General features: G+C 41.0%; 1 protein-coding gene across 1 annotated transcript in view; it reads left to right on the forward strand.

Moving 5' to 3' along the window:
* The window catches only part of LOC126162865 (bystin), a 71,010-nt gene that overhangs the window by 33,999 nt on the left and 9,301 nt on the right, over positions 1-27,710 (forward strand). The window contains exons 3-5 of the mRNA XM_049919642.1: positions 5,942-6,083; positions 7,016-7,165; positions 7,267-7,493. Of these exons, the coding sequence (XP_049775599.1) occupies positions 5,942-6,083; positions 7,016-7,165; positions 7,267-7,493 (519 nt within the window). The remainder of the gene's footprint in view (positions 1-5,941; positions 6,084-7,015; positions 7,166-7,266; positions 7,494-27,710) is intronic.

Here is a 27,710-nt window from a genome sequence, read left to right on the forward strand (position 1 = left end):
AGAAATTTTCATTTCTTTAAATTAATTACCCACAATTCTCAATACATTTTACATCAATTTATGAATAAAGGAAGCATTTTTAGTGCACTTTTTCCTGTGGTCAAGTAGTATCTCATCTCCAGCATTTATTCAGAACTTCAGCAAAGCTCTGAAGTTGCCTTCTCAAGCAGAACTTGCCAATTCCAAATCACTGTCATCCACTTTTCCTCTTAATGTAATGTTCTGCATTCGACATAATATAATCATTTTTATAATGGGCATAAGTTTTTTTTACAGTTCTCTTCTTTAATTTTGCTCTCCTGGGATCTCATTTGGGCAGTAGTATCTATTGACTTCCCCTCTTCCTTCATCAAAAATTGAGAGAGGCTACCCCACTTGCCTTTTGGTATTTGGTACTCTCATGGCATGTGTGAATTTTAACACATTTCTTATATAATGTGTGTGCTTCTGCCACTAACTTTTTCAATTTCACATCATTTGTAGGATGCACAAAAATAATGTGCACCTTGCATACGGTAAGCCACCACCAGCAGTTTTATTGTGTAGAAACCACTCATATCTCTTAAACCAACATATTTGGAGAGAAAGGTTTTTATTTCCTTCGGGAAATAATGAAAACTTAAGAGTTAGTGTTTGCCCCAGGCTTTAATAGTTCACCTGTAATTTAAACAACAAAAGGAAAATAATTGTTTACATTGGTGTAGTCAACAAAACGTTATACACATATTTTTAGCATTGGAGAACAAAGTCTTCAAACAAGTTATTCATTTTTGTATTTTTGTTTTTATTGAAAATGAAACTCATCCAGCTGTATTTAAGATTTCATATTTATTTGGCTACTAGTTTCGACATTGCGTCAACGTCATATTCAGGCCTGTACACTTTGATGTCGTCAAAGTGTATGGGCCCGAAGATGATGACGCAATGTCGAAACTAGTAGCCAAATAAATATGAAATCTTAATTATAGCTGGAGGAGTTTCATTTTCAATAAAAAAAATTATACCAGCTGATGTCCCACCACCATCCAATTTAAATATGGATGTACGAAGATAAAAAAAAAATTGGTGGGCACAGGCACACAGTTAAAAAAAAAGCTGTAATTGAGAATTAATATTAATTTCTATTATTTGTTATAAGTGACCACAGTCCTGTCTGTCACTGTCTACGACAGTTGTGTTACTTATATAGCACAATCCATACAAATTATAAAAATGGATGTATGTATACCTGTATGTATGTGTGTTCCACATTTCTGAAACCACTGGACTGATTTCAGTCAAACTCAGTACACAAGTACACATATCATTTGCTGTGTGGAAAGTTTCACTGTAGGGGTAAGACTGAGCCACCCATCAAAGGAGTGAGGGTTGGGGTGAATAAACAGTGTAGCCGACAATGCAAGAATATCCATACTTTAGTCATCTAGTATTTGTGAAAGAGAGCACAACAAACTTTACACAAAATTTCAAAGCTTAACAAAATGATGAAAGGAAAAACGTTTATCAATAAAATTAGAAGGAAGGTCAACATTGGCCATAATTTTGATGAAATATTAACAGCAAAATCGATTTTCGATCACGTAATGACCATCTTCAGTGCTGGAAGTTAAACATTTCACATAGTGATCAGTGAATAAGAAACACAAGACCACAAATACACCCGAGTATAAACCAACTATTGGTAAGAACATAGCTTTAGCGTACAAATTAAAGCTCGTAGGCACTGGTGTGTAGTTATTAACAGTAACAGAAGCTATGAAACGATCACAGTAACTGAAGCCGCTGTTTACATTCACCTCTACAGCAGATCTCGGTGTGACAGGGGCCTGGAATGCCCTCTATGTGACATGTCATGTGATTACTTAAAATTACTTTATTTGGCAAGTGATTACCACAAAATACCAAAAGTGCACTTGCAAATCATTAATTGAATATCTCAGATTTAATTTTTTTTTTTTTACATTAAAAATGCATAGCAAAAAGGAAGGGGGGGGGGGGGATGCACATCTTTCCAACATACAATGGTGTGTTATTTTCAAAACAGCTTAAAAAAGAAACATGCAAGAATAAAAATCCACACGTAAATTATAAGGTGTCAGATTACAGGACTAGTAAAAAAGAAAAATATACAAATAACATGACATCAGTTATAACAGAATTTGTTATAACACAGTAACCGCCATCTGGCGTGGGAAGTCAGAGGTGCGAAGTTCTTAATTTATGTAAAGTATTATGTTGAAACTAAGAAGTCAGATACATAAATAATTGTGATTGTGCAATATATGCCATGATTTAACAGGTTAAAATGTCATGAAACACAATATTCTATATAAATTTTTTTAGAGTGCAGACTAACAATTTTTTATCGTATTTAATGACTTGATGATACACACATCTCATTCATCCCGGTTGAAAATGTTAACACATTGTAACTGTTTCTGAGGCTTAATTACAAAAAATCATAATTATGAAAGGAGAATGATATAAAAGCACACTGTGGATGCACACTCATCAGTAAGAACTACCGTTACAAATTGCAAAAAAAATAGTGATATGTTGCCTAGAGACACAAGTGTACGTAATACGCTAGCCTAGTAGAAACCTCCACAACCACACCTATTATTTATAGAAAAAATTTCCTCATATGATACAAACAGAACTTGGGTATAAGGAAACAGTGTTCTCTTTAAAGTATAAAAGCTTTGTCCCAAAAAATTCATCGCACTCTGGTTATACACTTTTGCATAGTGGGTCAGAACCATCATTCATACATTTGCAGTTGATACAACAGAAATGAAGCTGTCAAACAAACGGTTTTGAATACTCATATGAACGAGATAATATTATTACATCTTATAGCAGCAGTGGGACCCCTTATAACATAAAAGCTGATTTTTAAAATACCCATATATCCAAAGTAGGCCATAAAAATTAATATAAAATGCAAGGTGTGGATAGGTAGTCATATACATTATACATCCAGAAAAAACGTCATAAGTTAGGAAAGGTAACAGTACAAATTATTTCCAAAATATACATCTTACTGTAGACAAATTAGAACCAGATTATACACATTTTTCCACAATTACTTACTAAAGCAATTAAAATGTAGTGACAAACCAGCAACATGAAATAAACACATGAAAGTGATGACGATTTAAATTTCTGGTCTACTGGGAAAACACATGAAAGTGATGACAATTTAAATTTCTGGTCTACTGGGAAAACGTGTGTTTATTTCGTGTTGCTGGTTTGTCACTACATTTTAATTGCTTTAGCAAGTAATTGTGGAAAAGTGTGTATAATCTGGTTCTAATTTGTCTACAGTACGATGTATATCTTGGGAATAATTTGTACTGTTACCTTGGCTAACGTATGACGTTTTTTCTGGATGTACAATGTATATGACTATTTATCCACAACTTGCATTTTAGATTAATTTTTATGGCCTACTTTGGATATATGGGTATTTTCAAAATCAGCTTCTATGTTGTAAGGGGCCCACTGCTGCTATAAGACAGGTAATAAAATTATCTCCTTGATGTGAGGATTCAAAACCGTTTTCTTGACAGTTTCATTTCTGTTGTATCAACTGCAAATGTATGTATGATGAGTTCTGACCCTGTACTAGTGCAAAAGTGTATAACCAGAGTACGATGTACTTTTGGGACAAATTTTGATACTTTAAAGAGAACACTGTTTCCCTATACCCAAGTTCTGTTTGTATCATATGAGGAAATTTTTTCTATATATAATAGGTGTGGAGGTTTCTACTAGGCTAGCATGTTTTGTACACTTGTGTCTCTAGCCAATATATCACTAATTTTTTGCAGTTTGGAACAGTAGTTCTTACTGATGAGTGCACTAAATGATCTCTGCATCCACAATGTGCTTTTATATCATTCTGCTTTTCATAATTACAATTTTTTGTAATTAAGCCTCAGAAACAGTTATGATGTGTTAACATGTCCAAATGGGATGAATGAGATGTGTGTGTCATCATGTCGTTAAATACGATAAAAAAGTGTTAGTCTGCACCCTAAAAAAATGTATAAAGAATATTGTGTCCATGACATTTTGACATGTTAAATTGTGGCATATATTGCACAATCACAATTATTTATGTATTTGACTTCTTAGTTTCAACGTAGTATTGTACATAAATTAAGAACTTTGCACCTCTGACTTCCCACCCAAGATGGCGGTTACTGTGTTATAACAAATTCTGTTATATCTGATGTCATGTTATTTGTATATTTTTCTTTTTTACTAATCTAATACTTCATAATTTACCTGTGGATTTTTATTCTTGCATGTTTCTTTTTTAAGTTGTTTTGAAAATAACACGCCAGTGTATGTTGGCAAGATGTGCATTCCCCACCCCCACCCCTTCCATTTTGCTATGTATTTTTAATGTACAATCTTAAATCTGAGATATTCAATTAATGATTTGCAAGTGCATTTTTGGTATTTTGTGGTAATCACTTGCCAAATAAAGTAATTTTAAATCTTCACATGACATGTCACATAGAGGGCGTCCCAAGCCCCTGTCACATCGAGATCTGCTGTAGAGGTGAATGTAAACAGCGGCTTCAGTTACTGTGATCGTTTCATAGCTTCTGTTACTGTTAATAACTAGACACCAGTGCCTACGAGCTTTAATTTGTATGCTAAAGGTATGTTCTTACCAATAGTTGGTTTATACTCAGGTGTATTTGTGGTCTTGTGTTTCTTATTCACTGATCACTATGTGAAATCTTTAACTTCCAGCACTGAAGATGATCATTACATGATCGAAAATCGATTTTGCTGTTAATATTTCATCAAAATTACGGCCAATGCTGTCCTTCCTTCTAATTTTATTTATCACATGGTCGTTGCGCATGCAGCACACTATGGAGTCGCCAATCAATAAAAAGTTTATCGCTTACTACATTTTTGCTGATCATGCAGTAAAACTGCCACATGAAGTATGACATTTTAGTTTATTACTTCTTTACTTATAACTGTATCCATGACACATTTTGCAGACAGTATTCAACTATGCCACTGAATGTACCAGAAAATTTACATAATTGTACAACACTTAGTTCAGGAGATATGACATCATAAACACTGAGATGTGTGAGGAACTGCTGCATCATGCAGACATTTTAATTTATTACTACCTTATTATTAATTCTATTCACAACACATTTTGCATACAGTAGCCACGCAAACCACCGGATCCACACAACACATTTTGCAGACAGTAGCCACGCATACCACTGGATCTGCCTGCAAAATTATATCATCATACAGCGTATAGTTCAGAAGATTCGTTATCATAAACATTGAGCTTTGTGGAAATGAAACTGCAGGGTAAAATTCGTTAGACACAGGTTAAATATGTGTGAAATACATTTGTCTTGCGTGTATGCTGGCAAAGCCATGGGTAAAAAGCTCATCCTAATTCCCTGAAATGTTTTAATCAAATTTGTTATCAATATTATTTACAATCTGGAAAGAAATACTGTAAGGGTAAGAATCACATGTTCATTTTACACTGACATGTTTTACAACAAAACTATTTTAAGACATACTCTGTTAAAACCGGTTGTGTTAAATCAAAAAATATGTTATGCAATCTTGGCTGTTGAATGCTTTTTAACAGTTAAACAGATAGCCATTCAGCTCTTTCAAAATGAGAAAATTCAGTCTGTTACTAAGATCGCATTCAGCATTGTATATTTGGTACCTGTCGCTGTTCTAAACCAGAACTGATTTTAGTCCAATATATCCTTTTTTTCCCTTTGCTTATGCCATCTGCCAGTATGACTATTCAGTTAGATATTTGATCTGTTTGAAAAATGAAACAGTGTCTTAATGTCCACATGCTTTTGTGTATGTAACAGTGTGTAAATATTGTTTTGTGATATCATTATTGTACCTTCTTTTGCAGAAAGTGGATGAAAATGATGTTGAAGATTACGAGAGATTTATGAACAAAAATCCAGAGCCACAACGCACACTAGGTGATGTAATTGCAGAAACAATAGCTCAGAAGCAAACTGAGCTGCAGACCCAGTTTTCAGATGCAGGAAGTGAGTGCAGTTATTATGTATATTTAAAGAAGTTATATGTTTCTTTTGTAATCATTCCTTTTTTCTCTGCAATACCTTCTGTGGGCTGGGGGATTCCTTCACACTCCATCATACCTTACTGCTCTATTTCGTACTATAAAGAAGAAAGCTCCTATCTGCACCTTGAAAATCATGATGTAACATAATTAAATAGCTTCCATTTAGTTGTGTTAACATCTCACTTCTTTTGTCACTTGATATGAAACAATGCATAATTAATACGATGTGACCTCTTCATCACTTTAATAAATGACACTGTGTTGTACAATACCTAACTTGTTATTGTGTATATACAAGTGCAGAGAATTAGTAGACAGTATGCTACTTGATATTTTATTTTTGTATATAAGCTTATTTTGACTTTATTGCCTTCATCAGCACATCTGATGTGTTTGTAACACACCAGTAACAGTTCCATAGTACACAACCCACAACAACATAAATATCTTTGAATAAACAACTAGCTGTCAAACTTGAATTTATACGACTATCAAAATAATAAAAAATTGTATTATAATATATGTGCAACATCAAATCATCGAACAACTTCAAAACATTACTGAAAAAGTATTACCTCCAGCAACTACGGACAGCAGCAATTGTTTACTAAAAGTTACCAGATGTCAGGACATGAGTACAACATCTATTGTAAAAAAACTTTTATAAATTATGAATTAAGTAAAATGCAATTGTTTGCAGATGTACTGATGAAGCCAATAAAACCAAAATAAGCTTATTTACAAAAATAAAATGTCAAGCACCTTACTGTCTACTAATTCTGTGCATATGTCCTACTGTGACATAACATATGCTGCAGGTTCCATAATAAAGAAACTTATATATAAAATTACATATCAGCTGTTTGATTATTCCTAATGTGAATTTTCTTATAGGTATTCTTATGCAAGATCTAGACCCAAGACTCAAACAGATGTATGAAGGTGTAAGGGATGTGCTTTCCAAATATCGTTCTGGCAAGCTCCCCAAAGCATTCAAGATAATACCTCATCTTCGGAACTGGGAACAAATACTTTATATAACAGGTAATGTTGTTTTCATCGATATTTTATTAATGTATAAGTTAATTATAACAATAGCAAACTTTTCTTTTTAACGTTCATTTACCCATTTTACAATTTGTCAGATCCACCAAAGTGGAGTGCTGCAGCCATGTACCAAGCAACTCGAATATTTGCTTCGAATTTGAAGGAGAAAATGGCACAACGTTTCTACAATTTGGTCTTGCTACCTCGCATTCGTGATGACATATGTGAATACAAACGGTTGAATTTCCATTTATATCAAGCTTTGAGAAAGGCCTTATTTAAACCTGGAGCTTTTATGAAAGGCATGCTTTTGCCTTTGTGTGAGGTTAGTATATCTATCTTTGCTCTTTGCTTTTGTGTGAGATTAGTCTCTCTCTCTCTCTCTCTCTCTCTCTCTCTCTGTAATTAGGTCGTACTGTAGTATAGAGTGATTCAGATATTGTAAAACATTTTGCTTTAATGCAACGTTTCATCATAATGTATTTATGAACCAAGAAAGTGTCTTAAGGCAAATAGAAATCATTTCATCAACAACTTCTTGAAACAGAACGGTAATTATATAGAATGTCATGCACTGAAAAGTGTTGGAGGCATTTGGCTTCCAAAGTGCTATAGTGTGCTTGACAAAAAAATTAGTACAGATGCATAGTCATGTAGAATTTCACTTTTTTGTTTGTAAGAAGATTAAATTGTATAGAGTACAGCATTGGAGAGTGAACTACCTGTAACTGTCACATTCACCGTAATTCCAGAAGAATGACAGAACACACTTGTTTCTCAAATATACTTGATAACAGAAGAAATGGTCAGTGCTGATTTTTACTTTCCCATCAAGTTATGCAGGAGTCACTCACTTAACAGTGTGATCGGTTGGGTTGTTTGGTATCCCATAGTGATTTGGGTTCCCTGCCTAGCATGGATGTGGACGTGTCAGATGTGCTGAGGCTGTGAGCGGTGGCTACGGCTGCCATCATAAGGGGATCCACTGCCTAGATATGCACATCATATGACACTACCTGGTGGTGATTGCTTGCCACTGAGCCTGTGGCCCGGGCTCACAGCATTTTTGTACTTTGTAGCTGTTTGTACCTCCCCATTGCATAGCAAAGGTGACTCAGTTTGTTTTCCAGTCCTGAGTGGTACTAATTTGAAACTGTTGTGTTTCTACACTGACTCCACTATGTCCCAGACTTGTTAGTGCATTGTTCATTTCGTGAACTAAGTCTACTGCGGACTTAAAGGAATGCATGTTCATTTCCCTGTGGTTTGGTGTAGCCACTGGAGCAAGTGACAATCAACACTACCTACACCACACAGGACAAAAAAGGTTCTAGTTTCTTCTCACTGTGATTGTAGAAGTGCTTTCTATAAATACATAAAGAAACCATGTAATTTCTGTTATTACATAAGGGCACTAAAAAAAAAAGTCAATCTGGAAGACATCTCACTAATACTGTGTAACACCACCACCTTGATGCTGTCCTCAGTTTGGTGAGGAAGAATTCAAAATGATTAGAACAACCAAATTGCAGGGATGTTTATTGCTATATTTCGCCAGCTGTTCCAGAAAATCCCAGGTATCCGCCATGGGATTAAAATCAGGGGATTTAATAAGCTTGTCAAAGTGTGAAAGGTTGCCCGAGTGTTTGTGAAACCAGGAAAGTATACATGCTACATTGTGCACATGGCTGTTGTCACCTTGGAAAAAGCAAGTGTAGAAAACATACTCATCATGAAGCTGTGAATAAATAGAAATAAATGGTCACCGAGACAGTTGAAATAAACATCCTGATTGTTTGTCATGGTACCCAAAATAAGTTGACCCTAATTAAGGTACAAAAAACACCCCTGAAGCATAGCAGAATAAATTATGTCCTGACCTACACTGTCCATGTTAAATGCCTTATTGGGTCCTCGGTGCACTCAAAGCTTTGCATCATTTGAAGAGAGGCCAAATCATGACACATTGAACCACACTACATGCCTCCTGTTACCTACTTTCCAGTTTTTGTGTTGTTGGGACCATTGAAGTTGTACCACTGTCAGCAGTAGCCGTTTGTGAGATAAAAAACAAGCTCCTCATACAGGTTGTAAGGGCCCAAGGGATGTCTACTGACCGCTGTGTCATCCTGTGCCTTGCAGCATCATGCGGGAGCAGTATGGAGGGCATGTGGTCAGCATACTGCTCTTTCAGCCACTTTGCAGACTCTTCTGCATGGCAGCCATCTATGCTGACCCCCTCAAGTGTAGAGGTGGCCTCTTTTGTGGGATACCTGGCTCAAAGTGTCCATAGCATACAGTTCAGTTCACACTGTTTACTTGGAAACTGGTTGAGATGAATCTGCAATCACTGACAGCAACAATTCCTTGCAGATTTTAAACTGATTGACATTGACTCATATCCAGCACCTGCATACATCTGCATCATACTCTGTAAGCCACCTAATGATGTGTAGCAGAGAATACTTCTGGTACCACTAACTAATCCCCTCTATTCTGTTTCACTCCTGAATGGGGTGTGGGAAGAATTATTGTCTGTAAGCCTCTGCATTGGCTGCAATTTCTCAGATTTTCTCATTGTCGTCCATTTCATAAGAAGTATTTCAGAGGAAGTAATATGCCATCTGACTCTTCCCGGAAAATGCCCTCTTGGAATTTCAGTAGTGAACCTCTCCATGATCCACAGTGCCTCTCTTGTAACACCTGCCCTTGGAGTTTGTTGAGTATCACTGTAATACTCTCACACTGACTAAATGATCCCATGATGAAGCATGCTGCTCTTTGTTGGATCTTATCTCTCTCTCTCTCTCTCTCTCTCTCTCTCTCTCTCTCTCACACACACACACACACACACACACACACACACACACACACACACCCCTATCAGTCCTGCTTGTTAAGGATCTCTTATTAATGAACAGTACTCACGAATCGGTCAAACAGTTATCTTATTGGCCACTTCCTTTGTGGATGCATTACATTTCAATAAGATTCTTTCTACAAATCTCAGTGTGGCATTTGCTTTTCATGCTGTTTGTTATATGTGGTCATTTGACTTGATGTTGTTCTGTATAGTCACTCCCAGGTATTTTATGGTAGGTTCTGTTTCGAGCAGTTTGCTCTCAGTAGTGTAGTTGTACAGTGGGGGACTTCTTTTTCTTATGCCCCCCAGGGGCTCAGCATTCATTTGCTGAGTACGGGCTGGGCGACCCCGGGGTCCTGAGCTGGGGACTGGTCAGCACCGCCAGTCTCCTGTCACCGTAATGCCCGGACATGCTTCAGCAACCACCGTATGGCGCGGCGGTGGAATGTTGTGTGCTGCGGGGAATGGTAATCTTGGCTTGACCGCCTGGATTGCAAGAAAGGTCAACCTCTATAAAAACCCCTCAATCTTACGGTGTGCTGCGCCCCTTTAAGATGCATGGCTGTTGGGGTGGAACAGTCACAAGCGGGCAACCTCTGGGGCACCTGCCGCGCCCCACTTATATAAGGCTTACTCAGGCACGCGGGGCTCTGTCTGAGCGGACCTTTAGTTCCCTAGCTGCTCTTGGGACCGCAATGGACCCTTCGACCTCTACATTTCCCCCTACCAGTGGATTGGGTGGGCCACTGGTAGGAAAACACACCCCATCGAAAAAGCGACTTCGTGCTGCGAGTCCTCCAGCGCCTGGTGTTATCAGACTGTCGTAACAGAGCACATGCTGATAACCAGAATGTGTTTTTGATTGTCAAACGGAAGGAGGGTAGCTTTGAGAGGGTTTCTCCCTTTTACATCCACAAGGGTCTTGAGGGAATTGCAGGAACACAGAAATCTGTGAATCGACTGCGCAATGGGACTCTGTTAGTTGAGACTTCTAGTTCCTCTCAAGTCGCTTCTCTTCGGAAAGCAACCTGTCTCGAAGAGTACGCTATCGAGACCGAGCTCCACTCCACTTTGAACTATAGTAAGGGTGTTGTGACATTGTAGGGACTTGGTGGATATCCCCAAAGACGAGTTGAAATCTGAGTGGGCTGACGAAGGTATCGTTGACGTGCAGCATATTATGAAACGAGTCGATGGGGACCTAGTCAAATCCGACTCGTTTATTCTCACGTTCAATTGCCCGAGACTCACAGAGCATGTTAAAGTGGGTTTCTTACGTTTGCCAGTACGGCCATATTTCCCCAACCCAATGCACTGTTTTAAATGTCAGCGCTTTGGGCATACTACGTTGGGGTGCAATGGGATAGCCACTTGTAAATGTGGTCAGCCTGCCCATGAAGGAGCCGATTGTTCATCGCCTGTGAAGTGCGTGAATTGCTCTGGGAGTCACCCTGTCTGGAGTCGGGTCTGTCCCATCTATCTCAAGGAACGGAAGATACAGGAGGTTTAAACATCTAAGTGCATCCCCTATGGTGAGGCCAAGAAGCTCTTTAAGGCCATGCAGCCTCCTGTGTTTACAACATCTTTCGCTTCCGCTCTGCAGAAACCGGTACAGTTGGCCACTGTTGCTACACAAATGGAGGTTGTTGGTGTCAGCACTAATACCTGCATTTGCCAGTGCACTTGTGCTGCTGCAGTTGTTTTGCAACCTGCAGCTCTCCCCACAACGTCGGACAAGGCCGTGGTTGCTGACATTGGGGTACTTCCTGCCCCTCCCCATATGGCGCCTTCTGCCCAGGCGAGTAAAGCTCCAACTGTTGACAGGGTTCTGCATTCTAAGCCCCCCAAGACAAAGACGCCGAAGGTGAAGGTTTTGCCACCTGAGGAGACTAGTCAGGGTCAGTCCGATGACGAGGCCATCGTACTGTCTGACATCTCCCTTGGGTCGCCATCGGAGCTGATGGACATTGATGTCGACCGGGGGCGATCTTCTCGCCCCAGGAATAAATCTCCGGCCAGTAAGGGCTCTCCTCCAAAGCACAGAGGCAGGGTGAAAGTTCAGCCACCCTGATCAGCGGCTCCCATATTACAGTGGAACCTGAATGGGTTCAGGACGCATGTGGCCGAATTACAACTCCTTGTACGAGAGTGCCCCTTGTGCTTATGTCTCCAAGAGACACATTTTCGAGCCACTGATGCTCCTTCTTTACACGGCTATACTGTGTATCGAAAAGATGATCTGATGGGGGAAAAGGGCAAAGGATGGTGTTGCGGTTTTTGTTCATGACATGCACCACTCATCTGAGCTCCCTCTCGTTACGGACTTGCAAGCAGTTGCAGTTGACCTTCTTGTGGGGCAGAGGCTCACAATCTGTTGCGTTTACTTACCGCCTCAGGATGCAATAGACTCTGAGGCTCTCACAAACCTTATTAGCCAACTCCCCCGCCCATTTCTGCTTCTGGGGGACTTCAATGCTCATAATGTCTTATGGGGCTCTACGACTACTTGCCCCAGGGGTCGCGTTCTGGAAAGCCTCATGACGTCCGAAGAACTGTGCATCCTCAACTCTGGTGCTCCCACTCATTTCTGTACTGCTTCTGGGTCGTCGTCAGCTATTGACCTTTCCTTTTGCTCTCCAGCACTCATGGCTTCTGCTCTGTGGGAGGTTGCTGCTGACCTCCATTCTAGTGACCACTTCCCCCTTTGGATTCGCCTCCTAGATGAGGCTGTGGCATTACCAGTGCCGCCCAGGTGGCACCTCTGCAGAGCTGACTGGACACTTTAGAGCCATTTGGCTGTTTTGGAACACCATGCCAGCGTCCACAAATGGGTCAACCATGTTACAGCCGTGATCTCCCATGCTGCTGAATTGTCGATCCCACGGTCCTCAGGTCATCCCAAGAGGCATCCTGTCCCTTGGTGGACCACTGAGTACCGCTCAGCCATCTGAGCCTGCCATGCAGCTCTGCTCTGCTTCAAGTGCTGTCCCTCAGCTGACAATCTTGCAGCCTTTCGGGTGGCAAGGGCCAAGGCGCAGCGAGTGATCAAAGAGAGCAAACGGTGGTCATGGCAATTGTTCTTGAACTCCATCTCCCGCTCCACTAGTTCTACGAAAGTATGGGAAGCCATCAGGAGGATTTCTGGGAAACGCAGCCAACTACCTGTCACGGCATTGCTGCATCAGGGATGTCTCCTCACGGCGCCGAGAGACAGTGGCCAGACACTTGTATCATGCATTTTGCGGAATCTACCGCCACTATTAACTGTGATCCAGATTTCTGCCGCTACTGCACTGCCATTGAGAGGGGTCACTTGGACTTCCGGTCTCCAAATCTGAACCCTACAACTGCCCTTCACAATGTGGGAACTGGATTCGGCGCTGTCTGTGGCTCATGATACTGCGCCCAGTCATGATCAAATCCGGTACAGCATGCTGCAGCACTTGTTGCTGCCATCCAGGGAAGTTCTCCTGAATTGTTTTAATATGATATGGTTATCCGGCACGTTCCCTGACCCATGGAGGGAGGCGATTTTGATTCCCCTCCTCAAACCGGGGAAGGACCGAATGCATCCCAGTTGTTATCGGAGTATTGCTTTGATGAGCTGTGTTGGGAAGACGTTGGAACGCATGGTCAATCATCGCGTGGTTTGGCTGCTAGAGACCAGGCAGCTCCTTAGCCATTCTCAGTGTGGCTTTCGGAGATGTTGTTCAACTATAGACAACTTGACCCTGCTTGAGGCGGCCATCAGCAGGCCTTCCTACGTAGCCAGCATTGTCTAGGTGTATTCTTTGACATTAATAAGGCGTATGACACTACTTGGCGCAACCTTATCCTCAATCAACTCCATCTCCTCATCTTCATTTGGTCCTTTGTTTCCCACCGCCTCTTTCGATATTGGGTTGGTAATGTGCTATCTGATTTGTACGTGCAGGAGAATGGTGTTCCTCAGGGAGGCGTTTTAAGTGTCACCCTCTTTGCCGTCGCCATTAACAGTATCACGTCCTCTATCCAAATCCCTGCCAAGTGCTCCTTGTTTGTGGACGATTTTGCTGTTTTCTGTTCTTCCTCCGGTCTTTTCACTGCTAGTCGGTAGTTGCAGCTTACGATAAAGTGATTAGAGGCATGGACTGCGAAGACGGGTTTTACCTTTTCTGCAGACAAATGTGTGTGTGTTCATTTTAATCATTCTCGGCGTCTTTTTACCTCCCCTGAATTGCGTCTGAGGGACACCATTCTTCCTTGTAGCAACACTATGAGGTTCCTGGTGCTCACTTTTGATTCCAAGTTGTCATGGTTGCCGCACCTTAAAGACCTCAAGGTGCGGGCCCTGAAGGCACTGAATATTTTGAAGTGTCTTAGCCATCGGTCCTGGGGAGCAGATCGGGCACGTCTGCTGCAGTTTTATAGGGCTTTTGTCTGGTCGCGTCTTGACTATGGATGCACCATGGGTCAGTGAGGCCTTCGTATCTGAAGATTCTTGACGCAGTACACGATGAGGGTATCAGGCTGGCCACTGGTGCCTTCCGTACCAGTCCCATCCCCAGCCTGTGCGCTGAGGCAGGGGAACCGCCGCTCGCCATCTGGAGGAAACTCCTCATGGTGCGACGGGTGTGTCAATTCCTTACCTGTTCTACCTCCACTGCGTACCCTACCGTTGCCCGACCGCCTATGGAACGTCTCTTTTCCAGTCGTCCCAGGGCAGTGAGGCCATTTGGGATTCGTGCCAAGAATTTGCTTGAGTCCCTTGGTGTGGAGCGTGTGGCACGCCCAACTCCAGGGCTTTACCCGCCTGCCTCCCTGGTTGCTCCAGAGGCCCAACATCCTTTTAGACTTGTCAGAGTACCGGAGAAGCCGCACTCCTGCATTTGTTTTTAGCTCCTTATTTTACAGTATTTTAAACCGGTGTCCCGATCATGTACCAGTATTTATGGATGGCTCTAAACAGGGGGACTCTGTTGGTTGTGCTGTTGTTTTCCCTGATCGAGTCGTCAAGTTACGGCTTCCTGCAGCGTTTACCATCTTTGATGCCAAATGGTTTGTGATCTTGCGGGCATTGGAGCAGATGAGATGTGTTCCCAGTTTAAGTTTCTCATCTGTTCTGACTCCCTGAGTGCCCTTCAGACCATGCAACACTTGTACCCAGCAGATACGGTCGTCCAGAACATCCATGATGCCCTACTCCACCTGCAACAGCAGGGGAAGGATGTTTCTTTCTGCTGGGTGCCGGGACACGTGGGTATTAGGGGAAACGAACTGGCTGCCAAAGATGCATGTTCCCTCCCTCACGTTGTTGAATGTGCCGTCCCCCTCCATGCTGTTACCTCCCTTTTGCGTTTTTGTGTTATGCGTCAATGGGAAGAGGAGTGGCTGGCAGTCGGTGAAAATAAGCCGCGTCTGGTCAAGGCCACCACGCGGCTGTGGCATACATCCTACCAGTCATGCAGGCAGGATGAGGTTCTCCTCACTCGCCTCCGCATCGGGCACAGTCCCTTAACACATGGTTTTTTACTCCGGTGGGAGGACCCCCCTAATCTGCAAGTGCTTGTGGCGTCCAGATTACTGTCCGCCACATTTTACTTGACTGTCTTTTATTCTCTGACCAGAGGGCAGTGGTTTCCTTGCCACCGGATTTGCCCTCTATTTTGCAAGATGACGCAACAACTGTGGTTAAGGTCTTACGGTTTTGTGTTCTGTCCAATTTGTTGCCTCGGATTTTAGGGAGAGGATTTTAATGTGCTGCTGGGTGACTGGCTCACCCAGGTTTTAGGTAAGAGGTTCGCCAGTCACGATTACCTACTTGTTTCACTTCGATTTCTGTTCTCTTTTCCTAGTGTTTCCTTTCCTTTTTTAAGTTGTTTCTTCCCCTCTTGTTTTGCCTCTGTATGTGAGGTTTTGGAACTGCGTCAGGTCTGTGTCTTTTAGCCGTTCTCCTTGTTCGCTGTCCGTCTTCGTCCCTTCATCGCATGTGTTCCTGTTTCTATGCGTTTGGGTGCTGATGACCACGCTGTTTATTGCCCGAAAACTCAAACCACACACACACACACACACACACACACACACACACACACACACACACACTTTTTCTTATGTACATGCAGGATGTTACATTTACTCATATTCAGAGTCAATTACCAGAGCCTACAACACGTCATTCCTTTGTAGGTCATTCTGCAAATTGATACTGTGTTCTGGCATTGCTGCTTTCTTGTAGACAACCACATCATCTGCGAACAGTATTAAAGAGCTTCCAACACTTTCTGCTAGATCATTTACCTAGAAATTACCTTTACATCTGTCAACTTTATTCTGTTAACGGGACACAGTCACGAGGGAACTCCCATAAGGAATCAATGCTAAAACGAGCAAACGTCAGGTACACTTTCTGAAGTAACTAATGGATATAAAGACCTGAAACTTTTACAGTGTACAGCTGAAACGTCATTCCCAAATCACATAAAAATGGTTAATGTATTTTATATATTTCATGAGTAATCATTTTTTGTTCTATAAGACAAAAAATTAAAACTTTTCTAAACACCTTGGAGCTTGTAAATCTGTTCTTTTTATCACTACTGGTCTATTTTTTTATCTAATTAATCACCGTTGTATTAACAAGAGATACTGTAAGTCTGATATCTGTAGCAGTCATAGTTTTTGAGAAAAGTGTACCAAAAGGTAAAAAAATTAAGTTTTGAGAAAAATGGTATTAAAGCTTTACACGCAAGAAAGTAATGTACAGTGTCATACAGACACATTTTTAAACATTCCAGGGCTATACTGTGGCTCAGCTTCTTGGTCTTCTTTTCTTTGATCTTCTGGCTGTCCTGGCCTCCTTGGTAGCATTTCCTGCAGAAATGTCAGCATAACGGCTACGGTCCATGTCAATCTTTTTCAGTCCCCTTTCAGTATTGATACCATCCTGTGTTCCCAAGAGTCTTAATACATCAGTTTTCTTTGACACACCAACATTGAAGCACATCACTGCATCATGAACACCAAATTTGTGTTTCTTTTCTAACAAAAACAGTTTTTGGTATCCTTGTCCAAATGACAAAATTCAAACTTTCATTTGGGTTTTGAGGTTTTCCATGGAGACACTTTTTCAAGAGCGCTTGTTGGCTAAGGGCTCTGAAAATGGGTTTCACAGCCAGCAGGATTTTTTTCTGGGATTGAATGTTTGTGCTTATAGCTGGAAGATGTAGCTGGGTTGTTGAATTTGTACCAGCTGTCAGGTCCCCGTGGGCAAAGGTTATGTTGTGGTTCCTCATCTGCTGAAATTTTATGAAAGAATATAGCCCAGATGGCTCTCCTCATTGCTTCTACATTGTTGCAGTTATTTCTAATGGCCATACCATAATAAGTCTGGATCCTGTCTATTTCAACCTTTGTCAGGCCCCCTTTACCACCTAACTTTTTTTTCCTTACATATATTTAGAAGTCGTGATCCCATTCTTTTCTGTACATGTCCTATACATTCCAGTTTATTAATTTTGACTCTAGGCCCATAAGGTTTATCTTCTACCACTTTCTGATAAGCCTTACTGTCCCTGTTCCCAAAATAGTCTGTATAGAGGATACCTCTTGACTGCACAGACCTTTTGGAAATGTTAGCAACACCAGCCACTTCCATGCCTCCACTAGAACCATCATAGTCCTTTTTGCACACATGTTGTATAGTGGGATTTTTGCTACAGATGTCACAGAACTTAGTAATAATTTCAGTATCCAGAACCGTCCCAGTATCAAAAGAAGTTGCTGACACAATGCCATTTAGGGACGTATGCCCACGTTTCTGCCAACTGCCATCAAAACCAGCAGAAATTTGCCTTGGGTCAGATTTCGTATCATTCAACTGAACTGCTTCTATGGCTACTTTCAACATTGTAGATTCACTTACCTCAGCTACAACTGCACCAATAGTCTTGTTGTAAACATCAAACTTTCTTGGAGGTGGAGGAACGTTCATCACTGCACAAAGAACAGCACCTGCACTTCGCCCTTTTCCAATAGATCTAAGTGCATACACTAATCTTATATTGTTTTCATACAATCTGCTTCTTGTTACGTGGGATGACATTGTATTGGCAGTACAGCTACATTCCAAACATGTCAAAACTAAATTACAAACAATTCCCTTGGTTTTCACCACATCTTCGTGCAAAGTAACGTTTCCACCACAGTTTTTACAATTTGTGTGTTTTTCGATAAGTTCACGTAATAACCTCATGGAGATCATAATGTTTGTGTCAATAACAACAGAAACACTGTTCACACCACATATTGCATTGTCACACATTTGAGAGGCACTTGGAAAACTGGCAGCACCTAGAAGCTTCTTGCTTGAAGCACTGACAGTCACACTGACTTCACTTTCAATATTATTTTCTGCCCTCTGTTCAAAACTAACAGTTTTGCGGTTTATTTTTACATATTTATTTCCATGAAACTTAGGCTTATATCCAAACTTCCTTATTCTACCCATTGTGTTATAACATTTCACAAAGTCATTACATTTGTATCACCAAAACGTAAACAACTAGGATGAAGAAACTGACAAACGATAGTCGACAATTCAGACAGGCTGGCAAACATCAGAATAACAATTCTCTATTGCAACCCAAATAAATAGTATTTGGAACATAAATGATTGTTGTACTATAGTCAGTGCTGACTACTGTGCAAGACACAGCAAAAATGGACGTGGCACTAGTTACCATGCTTCACGAACAAATTAATAACTCCGAATGTAATAATCAGGTTTGTATGAAACAAACGGCATTTTGTAGCCAAATAATTGGAGAATAGATTAAGACTTAAAAAAAAGAAAAAAAACACGTGTGTTTTTTTTTTTTTCGACTGTGTCCCCTTAAGGGAGATGTGTTGAGTCCTGTCTGCAAGGAAGTCTTGAATCCAGATGCTAATTTGGAGTGATACTTGATAATCTCTTACTTTTTTCCCCCCTAATTTGCAGTGCAGGGCGGTGTCAAATGTGTTCCTAAAGTCAAGGATCATCGACCTGAGCACCTTGTCCCCAGTTCTGAGGGCCTCATAGAGGCAAAGAGCAAGTTAAGTTTCACAAGATCTCTGTTTGCAGAATCCATGTTGATTTTTATAGAGGAGAATTTCATTCTCCAAAAAGTCCTAATTCTGTAGCATAAAACATGTTCCATAATTGTACAACAGATTGACATCAACATATAAGTCTATAATTATGTGCATCTTTCCTACAGCCCTTCTTGAAAATGATCTGCACTGTTTTTGCAGTGACTAGGTAACCTTCATTGCTCCAATGTTCTATGATAAACTGCTGCTAGTAGGGGAGCAAGTTCTTTTGCATAATCTTCATAGAATCTTTTAGGTATCTCATCTGGTCCTGATGCCTTTTCAATATCAGACAATTGTAGTTGCTTTTCTATTCCACGATTGGCTCTCTCAGTATCTGTCATTTCGACATTGTACGATGATTGAAAGGAGGGGCCATGTTACAATTTTATGCGATGAAACAATTTCAGAAGACCTATTTCAGACTCCTCTCTGTTACCTTCCATTTTGGTACCAGAACTATCACTGAGTGAATGAATGGAGGGTTTTGAATTGCTTACTAATTTTACATAAGACTTGGTTTTTTCTCAGATTGGTTGACAGCATTTTAGTTTCAAAACACTTTTTTCATTGCTCTCCTTACAATCAGCTTTTGTTTGTCAGCAAGATTTTGACTTCTTTGGAATCTGAGGTGAATCTCTGTTTGTTTACATAGCAGTTTTCTAACAAACCTATTAAACCACAGTGGGTCTTCCATGTCCCTTAAGATCTTGGTTGGCACATACCTGTCTAAGGCATATTGAACAATGGTTTTGAGTTTGTACTCCACGTCTTCATCATCGTCTTTGAAATTTGATGATGACATCTCAAATACTCTGCAGTCTGTATCCTTTCACTCTTGCTAAGCAAAAATATCTTCCTACCCTCCAACTTAACATTCCTCATAAAACCCTTAGTCATTGTTGGTATTACAGCCTTATGATCACTGATACTTTCCTGTGTATTAAGTGATTTGATAATTCAGGTCTGTTTGTTGCTAGGAGTTCCGTGATATTACTTTAATTCCTTGTCTCTGGCACCAGTTTTGGTGCCATGACTTCCCCAATCTATAGCTGGCTAGTTGAAGTCACGCCCAATACCACACCGTGACTGGAAGAATTATTAACAGCATTCTGCAAATTCTGTGTGAAGTGCTTTACACTACAACTTCTGACCTGCGCTTTCTATAAAAGCATCCGATTACCATATTTGATCAACCTACGGAGCTTACCTTCACACAGATTAATTTCACATTCAGAATCCGTGACAATCTCGAAGATATTATTGAGTTCTTTACCCTGCGTTCTAAATCTAGTAGGGGTCAGTGACGTGAAATGGAAAGAAGACTAGGATTTCTGATGAGATGAGTGTAGAGTAATATCAAAAAGAACAGAAAATGGTATAATGAGAGTAGGATTCATTGTGAATAGGAAGGTAGGGCAGAGAGAGTGTGTTACTTTGAATAGTTCAGCAATAGAGTTGTTCTTACCAGAATCAACAGGAAACCAACAGTGACAGTGATAGTTCAGGTATACTAGTTGACATTGCAAGCTGACAATGAGGAGATAGAGAAAGTATATGAGGATATTGAAAGGGTAATACAGTATGTAAAGAGAGATGAAAGTGTAATAGTCCAGGGGGACTAGAATGCAGTTGTAGAGGAAGGAGTAGAAGAAAAGGTTGCAGGATAATAAGGGATTGGGACAAGGAATGAGAGAGGAAAAGACTATTCAAGAATCACAAGAGGAAGAAGTATATGTGGAAAAGACTGGAGGATACGAGAAGATTTCAGTTAGATTACATCTTGGTCAGGCAGAGATTCTGAAATCAGATACTTGATTGTAAGGTGTACCCAGGAGCAGATACAGACTCAGATCACAATGTAGTGCCGGCTGCGGTGGCCGTGCGGTTCTAGGCGCTTCAGTCCGGAACCGCGAGACTGCTACAGTTGCAGGTTCGAATCCTGCCTCGGGCATGGATGTGTGTGATGTACTTAGGTTAGTTAGGTTTAAGTAGTTCTAAGTTCTAGGGGACTGATGACCTCAGATGTTAAGTCCCATAGTGCTCAGAGCCATTTGAACCACAATATAGTTGTCATTTGAACCACAATGTAGTTGTGATGAAGGGTAAACTGAAGTTTAAGAGATTAGTTGGGAAGAATCAGTGGGCAAAGAAGTGGAATACGGAAGTACTAAGGAGTGAGGAGAAGTTCTCTAAGGCTATAGATACAGCAATAAGGAATAGCTCAGTAGACAGTCCAGTTTCACAGAAGTTGGAAAGAAAACAGGTACAAAGAAGGTAACTGTGAAGAAACCATGGGTAACAGAAGAAATACTTCACTTGATCAATGAAAGGAGGAAGTACAAAAATGTTCAGGGAAATTCAGGAATGCAGAAATACAAGTCGCTGAGGAACAAAATAAATAAGAAGTGCAGGTAAGCTAAGATAAAAATGGCTGCATGGAAAATGTGAAGAAGTTGAAAAAGAAATAATTGTTGGAAGGACTGACTTCTTGACTTAGCATACAGGAAAGTTAAAACAACTTTCAGTGAAATTAATAGCAAGGGTGGTAACATTAAGAGTGCAATGGGAATTCCAGAGTTGAATGCAGAGGAAAGGGCAGATGGGTGGAAAGAGTATATTGAAGGCCTCTATGAGGGGGAAGATTTGTCTTATATTATAGAAGAAGAAACACGAGTAAATTTAGAAGAGACAGGGGATCCAGTATTAGGATCATAATTTACGAGAGCTTTGGAGGACTTAATTTCAAATAAGGCTGAAGGGATGGATAACATTCAATCAGAATTTCTAAAATCATTGGGGAAGTGGCAGCAAAACTACAATTCACGTTGTTGTGTAGAATGTATGAGTCTGGAGACATACCATATGCCTTTCGGGAAAATATCATCCACACAATTCTGAAGACCACAAGAGCTGACAAGTGCAAGGATTATCGCACAGGCATTTTAACAGCTCATGCATCCAAGTTGCTGACAAGGATAATGTACAAAAGAGTGGCAACAAAAATTGAGGGTGTGTTAGATGATGATCAATTTGGCTTTAGGAAAGGTAAAGACGCCAGAGAGGCAATTCTGACATTGCAGTTGATAAGGGATGCATAACTAAAGAAAAATCAAGACATGTTCATAGATTTGTTGACCTGGAAAAAGCATTCAACAATGTAAAATGGTGCCAGATGTTCAAAATTCTGAGAAAAATAGGGGTAACCTGTAGGGAGAGACGGGTAATATGCAATGTGTACAAGAGCCAAGAGGGAAAAATAATAAGAGTGGATGACCAAGAATGAAATGCTAGGATTAAAAAGATTGTAAGACAGGGATGTAGTCTTTCACCCGTACTGTTCATTGAAGAAGCAATGATGGGAATAAAAGAAAGATTCATGCGTGGAATTAAAATTGAAGGTGAAAGATGGAATTAAAATTGAAGGTGAAAGGATATCCCAATGATACGATTCGCTGATGATATTGATATCCTGAGTGAAAGTGAAGAATAGTTATATGACCTGCTGAATGATACGATTCGCTGATGATATTGATATCCTGAGTGAAAGTGAAGAATAGTTATATGACCTGCTGAATGGAATGAACAATCTGATGAGTATGGAATATGGATTGAGAGTAAACCAATGAAAGACAAAAGTAATGAGAAGTAACAGAAATAAGAACAGTGAGAAACTTAACGTCAGGTAGGAATTCTGCTACCTAGGCAGCAAAATAATCAGTGATGGATGGAGCGACATCAAAAGCAGACTGGCACTGGCAAAAAGGGCATTCCTGGCCAAGAGAAGTCTACTAGTGTCAAACATAGGCCTTAATCTGAGAAAGAAATTACTGAAAGTGTATGTTTGAAGCACAGCATTGTATGGTAATTGAACATGGACTGTGGAAAAACCAGAACAGAAGAGAATCAAAGCATTTGCGATGTGGTGCTACAGACAATTGTTGAAAATTGGGTGGTGAGGAATGAGGAGGTTCTGTGCAGAATTGGAGAGGAAAGGGATATGTGAAAATCCTTGACAACGAGAGGGGACTTAATGAGAGGACTTCTGTTAAGACATCAGGGAATGTCTTCCGTGGTACTAAATGGTACTGTAGAGGGCAAAAACAATAGAGGAAGATAGAAAATGGAATACATCCAGCAAATAATTGATGGCATAGGTTGCGAGTGCTACTCTGAGCTGAAGCAGTTGGCACAGGTGAAGAATTTGTGGTGGGCAACATCAAGCAAATCAGATGACTGATGACTAAAAAAATAAAAAAACTGCAGAAAATATGCTACCACTATTGGCAATTAACCTATCCTTACAATAAATATTCCAGTCTGAAGTTAGCATATTGTTGCTATTCACTTCCAGTTTAAATCAACTTTCTGTTCCTAGTACTACGAGGTGGGATCTAAAATTTCTGGGACTGGTGCTGCCATCTGGAATGTAGGAATAGTAGATATTTGCACTGCTAAGTGGCAAGAGCTGCATATCTGGTGAGTCAGTGCGCAGAGTGGCATTCAGCTGGGAGGACAGGTTGTGTGTCCACAGTGATTTCCATAATACTGTGTGTTTGGTGTGTGGTGATTTTACGATGGATCTGCGAACAGAACAGCATGTCTGTATCAAATTCTGCGCGAATCTCGGGAAAATTGCTAAAGAGTCCCTTGCAATTATTCAACAAGTGTTTGGGTGACAGAGCATGAGCTGTACGCGTGTATTTGAGTGGCTTTCCAGAACCCAAAAAAGCAAGACAGTTGAAGAGCATGATCATTGTTTTCTTTGATACCAAGGGAATTGTGCGCAAAGAATTCATCCTACCCAACCAAACAGTGAATTCCACGTACCACTGTGACATTTTGCGACAGCTCCGTGAAAACGTGCAGCGACGACGGCCAGAACTTTGGCATCACGACAACATGCCCTGTCACACGTCCTTGCTCACCAGGACGTTTTTGGCAAAAAAACAACATGGTGATTGTACAACATCCACCGTACTTGCCAGATTTGGCACCTTGCTACTTCATGCTATTCCCAAAACTAAAACTCAAGTTCATAGGCCGTCGGTTTGACACTCTAGAGAGGATTCAAGAAGCATTGCTGGTGATGATAAACACCTTCAAAGAACAGGACTTCCAGAAAACGTTTGACCAGTGGCAGATGCACTGGACGAGTGTGTACATACGGATGAGAACTACTTCGAGGGTGATGGTGACCATTAGTCCAAAGGTAAGGTTTTCAACAGATGGCAGGACCAATCCCAAAAATTTTGGATAGCACCTTGTATATGGGCTACAGTAAGCAATACTAATTCTGGAACCTTCTCTTGGATGTTCCTGCAGTTTACAAATATCATGTTAACCTTATCTACATCCAGTCTGTGAGGATGAGGATTTTATTTCGGCAGGCAATTCGTGTTTGATCCCAAGGGAGGTTTCTCTAATGTAAAAAATGTCCATGTGCATGCCACAATGACTCCGCTACCATAGTAAGCACTTCCTACAGAAAATTCACACTTGACATATAAATTAGAACCCTACGATACTGCACCAATAGTGGAGGGTGAGAAATTCGCTTCGGATACCATCGTGGCGTCATCTGAGCCTCTGGTATACACCTTTCACTCTGCTCCAAAGCAGAGTACCACGATCAACCATGAATATGATACAACAGATAGTGAGCTTAGCTTGCATCCCACGTGCAGTGCTAGTTGCCCTCACCAAATCAGCCATCCACCAAAAAGGAGCCAAGGATGGCCTCAGAACCCATGCGGCAGGCATATTCGTGTCAACATGTGCAGCTACTCGCAGCCGGTTGCACCCAGTGCACGTGATAGCTGCTGGCAGGGCCTCCTCGATATCTCTCAATTAGATTCTTTTACGAGCACTGTTGTTGCATCATGTTAGATGGCTGCAAGTATGTCATTCCTTGTATATCCGTTGGACCATCTGCATTGATACATCAGCAAATGGAATGACTTCATTTATGAAGCAATCATGGGCACTTCCAAACACAATAGCTTATTTCTGCCGTATCTCCACATTGACCCATCTTGGTGCACTGATTCATTCAACCAATGGGGAAATACACACCAGTTCACTGTGATGATTTACATCAGCACTGGAGAGTCACATGACTACATGGTGCATAAGAGTTCTGCAAAATATGCTCTGCATCATTGCTTGTATGTGCAATGGAGAATGGTCTTGCAGAAATAGATTAATTCCTCACAAAAATTATAATGCGAGTGTACTGGATAGCATCAATTTGTAGATCAATACTACGAAGCATTCAAAATCCACAGGAAGAGATCCAGGTCCACATTATCAATCATAAGACCAATGCAGGATGGTGTTCAGATGTATTTGGGTTTGAAGAGGATACATTGTGGTCCATATATTTGTACTGGATCCACATTTGGTAAGGAAAGCACCAGTTTGTAAGTGTGCTTTGCAGGTGAAACCTACCTGCTCATTCCTTATCATTCGACTGATTATGTCATTACATGTAGCAATTTCTACTTTGAGGGAAAGATATACAACAAATCCACTGTGCAGTGATGGGCATGTACGGGGCAACCTCCTATGTCAACCTGTTTGTGAGCCACCTAGAGGAAACCCTCCTAGCCACTCAGAGCACCAAACCCATTGCCTAGTTCATGTCATCTTCATGGATGTTAACCTCCACCTCTCTGATGGCTCCATCCATACCTTTGTCCATTTCAAGACAACTAACTAACAACGGAGGCTGCATTTCGATAGCTTACTTTTCATCAGCACCAGAAAATCTCTCCCATATAGTCTAGCCACACATGGACAGCAAATTTACACTGCCAATAATTCAATTCTCATGTACAGGTAGGAACTACCCCCCTCCCTCCCCCCAAACCTAGTCCACAGACAGATTTCTTTTACCATATCATCACACACCCCTAATCCTGCCGCCGGCCGCGGTGGTCTAGCGGTTCTGGCGCTGCAGTCCGGAACCGCGGGACTGCTACGGTCGCAGGTTCGAATCCTGCCTCGGGCATGGGTGTGTGTGATGTCCTTAGGTTAGTTAGGTTTAAGTAGTTCTAAGTTCTAGGGGACTTATGACCTAAGATGTTGAGTCCCATAGTGCTCAGAGCCATTTGAACCCTAATCCTGCCACCACCTTCCCAAGAACTACCTGCAAAGGAGTACTTTCCCCCTTATCACCTAGTATCATCCCGCAGTAGAACAACAGAACTGACCTTCACCAGGGCTTCGACTATTTATCATTGTGCCCAGAAATTACGAACATCCTACCCACAATCATTCCCACTCCTCCCAGAGTCGTACTCCATCACCCATCTAATCTGTGCAAAATTGTAGCCTATCCTTATGCCACATGCACTCCTGTCCCCTTGCCCCACAGATCATATCCCTGTGGTAGTCCCAGGTGCAAGACCTGTCCAATACCCCCAACCAGCACATCCTACTCATGTCCCTTCACTGGCTATCTGTGAAAGCAGTCGTACGTGAGCTCTCTGCAATTTCTGCACATCATTTTACTTCAACGTGTTCACCTTAATGAACAGTCACCACCAAACTGTGGCCAAATGGCAGAGTTGACTTCCCAATGGCAGAATACACTGCTAAGCACAACATGCTTGAACTTAGTTTCTGCTTCACAACACATGCCACTTCGATTGCCCCTCCCCCTCCCCTGCCCCCCCCCTTTCCCAAACACCTGCTTCTCTAAACTACAAAGATAGGAGTTATCCTTTCAGCTTCAACTAGCCTTCTGCCCTGTACCCATCTCCACACTGTCCACTGTCCTTGGACCTTAACTACACTCATTCTGCAACCACATCCGCTTCCCATGGTCTCTCTTTCCTCTGTTCCATCCTAATTCCTCCTAATTCATTCATCCATGTCATCATGCACTGAACACACTGATCATGTTTGCGTCTGTATTTATATATACTCTAGCACAAAAAAGGATTTGGCTTGTTTATTTGCGTGTTGGGGAAGGGTCAACACTTGTACTGTTCCTTTACTCCTAAATTCTACCAGAACTTTCCATTACCACCTTTCTTAAACTCTCTAACGTATCTACCTGATGAAAGGATTTACCATTCCATGCTGCTACACATATAGTGCCAGTTTTGTTTTTCTTGATGATGACATTTAGCTTTAGACTCCATCAATAAATGGTTTCATTTTCGTCACTGTTCGCTATATGTGTTAATAGTAAGATGTCATTGTATTTGCAGGGAAGTTGATTTGTCTTTTTTGTATATGCCTAGGTGTGCTGCATAATTTTTCATGTGTCCCCAACATAGACTGAAAAACTGACGTACTGCATTTCATTCATAGCTTTCAGACGTACACTGTAATAGCCAGTGACATGGAAGTTTATAATCTCCGCTGTATATAGCTACCTTTGTAAACTACACATATTGTAGAAAATGGGCTTACTATCTTACTGCTATTTTAGATTATATAAAAACGTAATAAACATCCAAATACAGTGCCTGCTGCTCGTGATTAACTTTCTTTTCAACCTCTCGTTCTGTTAGCGTAGAATGTTTTTCACAACAGAGTGAGATATTAAGTAATTGTTTTGTT

Source organism: Schistocerca cancellata, chromosome 2 (assembly GCF_023864275.1).
Source record: "Schistocerca cancellata isolate TAMUIC-IGC-003103 chromosome 2, iqSchCanc2.1, whole genome shotgun sequence".
Lineage (NCBI taxonomy): Eukaryota > Metazoa > Arthropoda > Insecta > Orthoptera > Acrididae > Schistocerca > Schistocerca cancellata.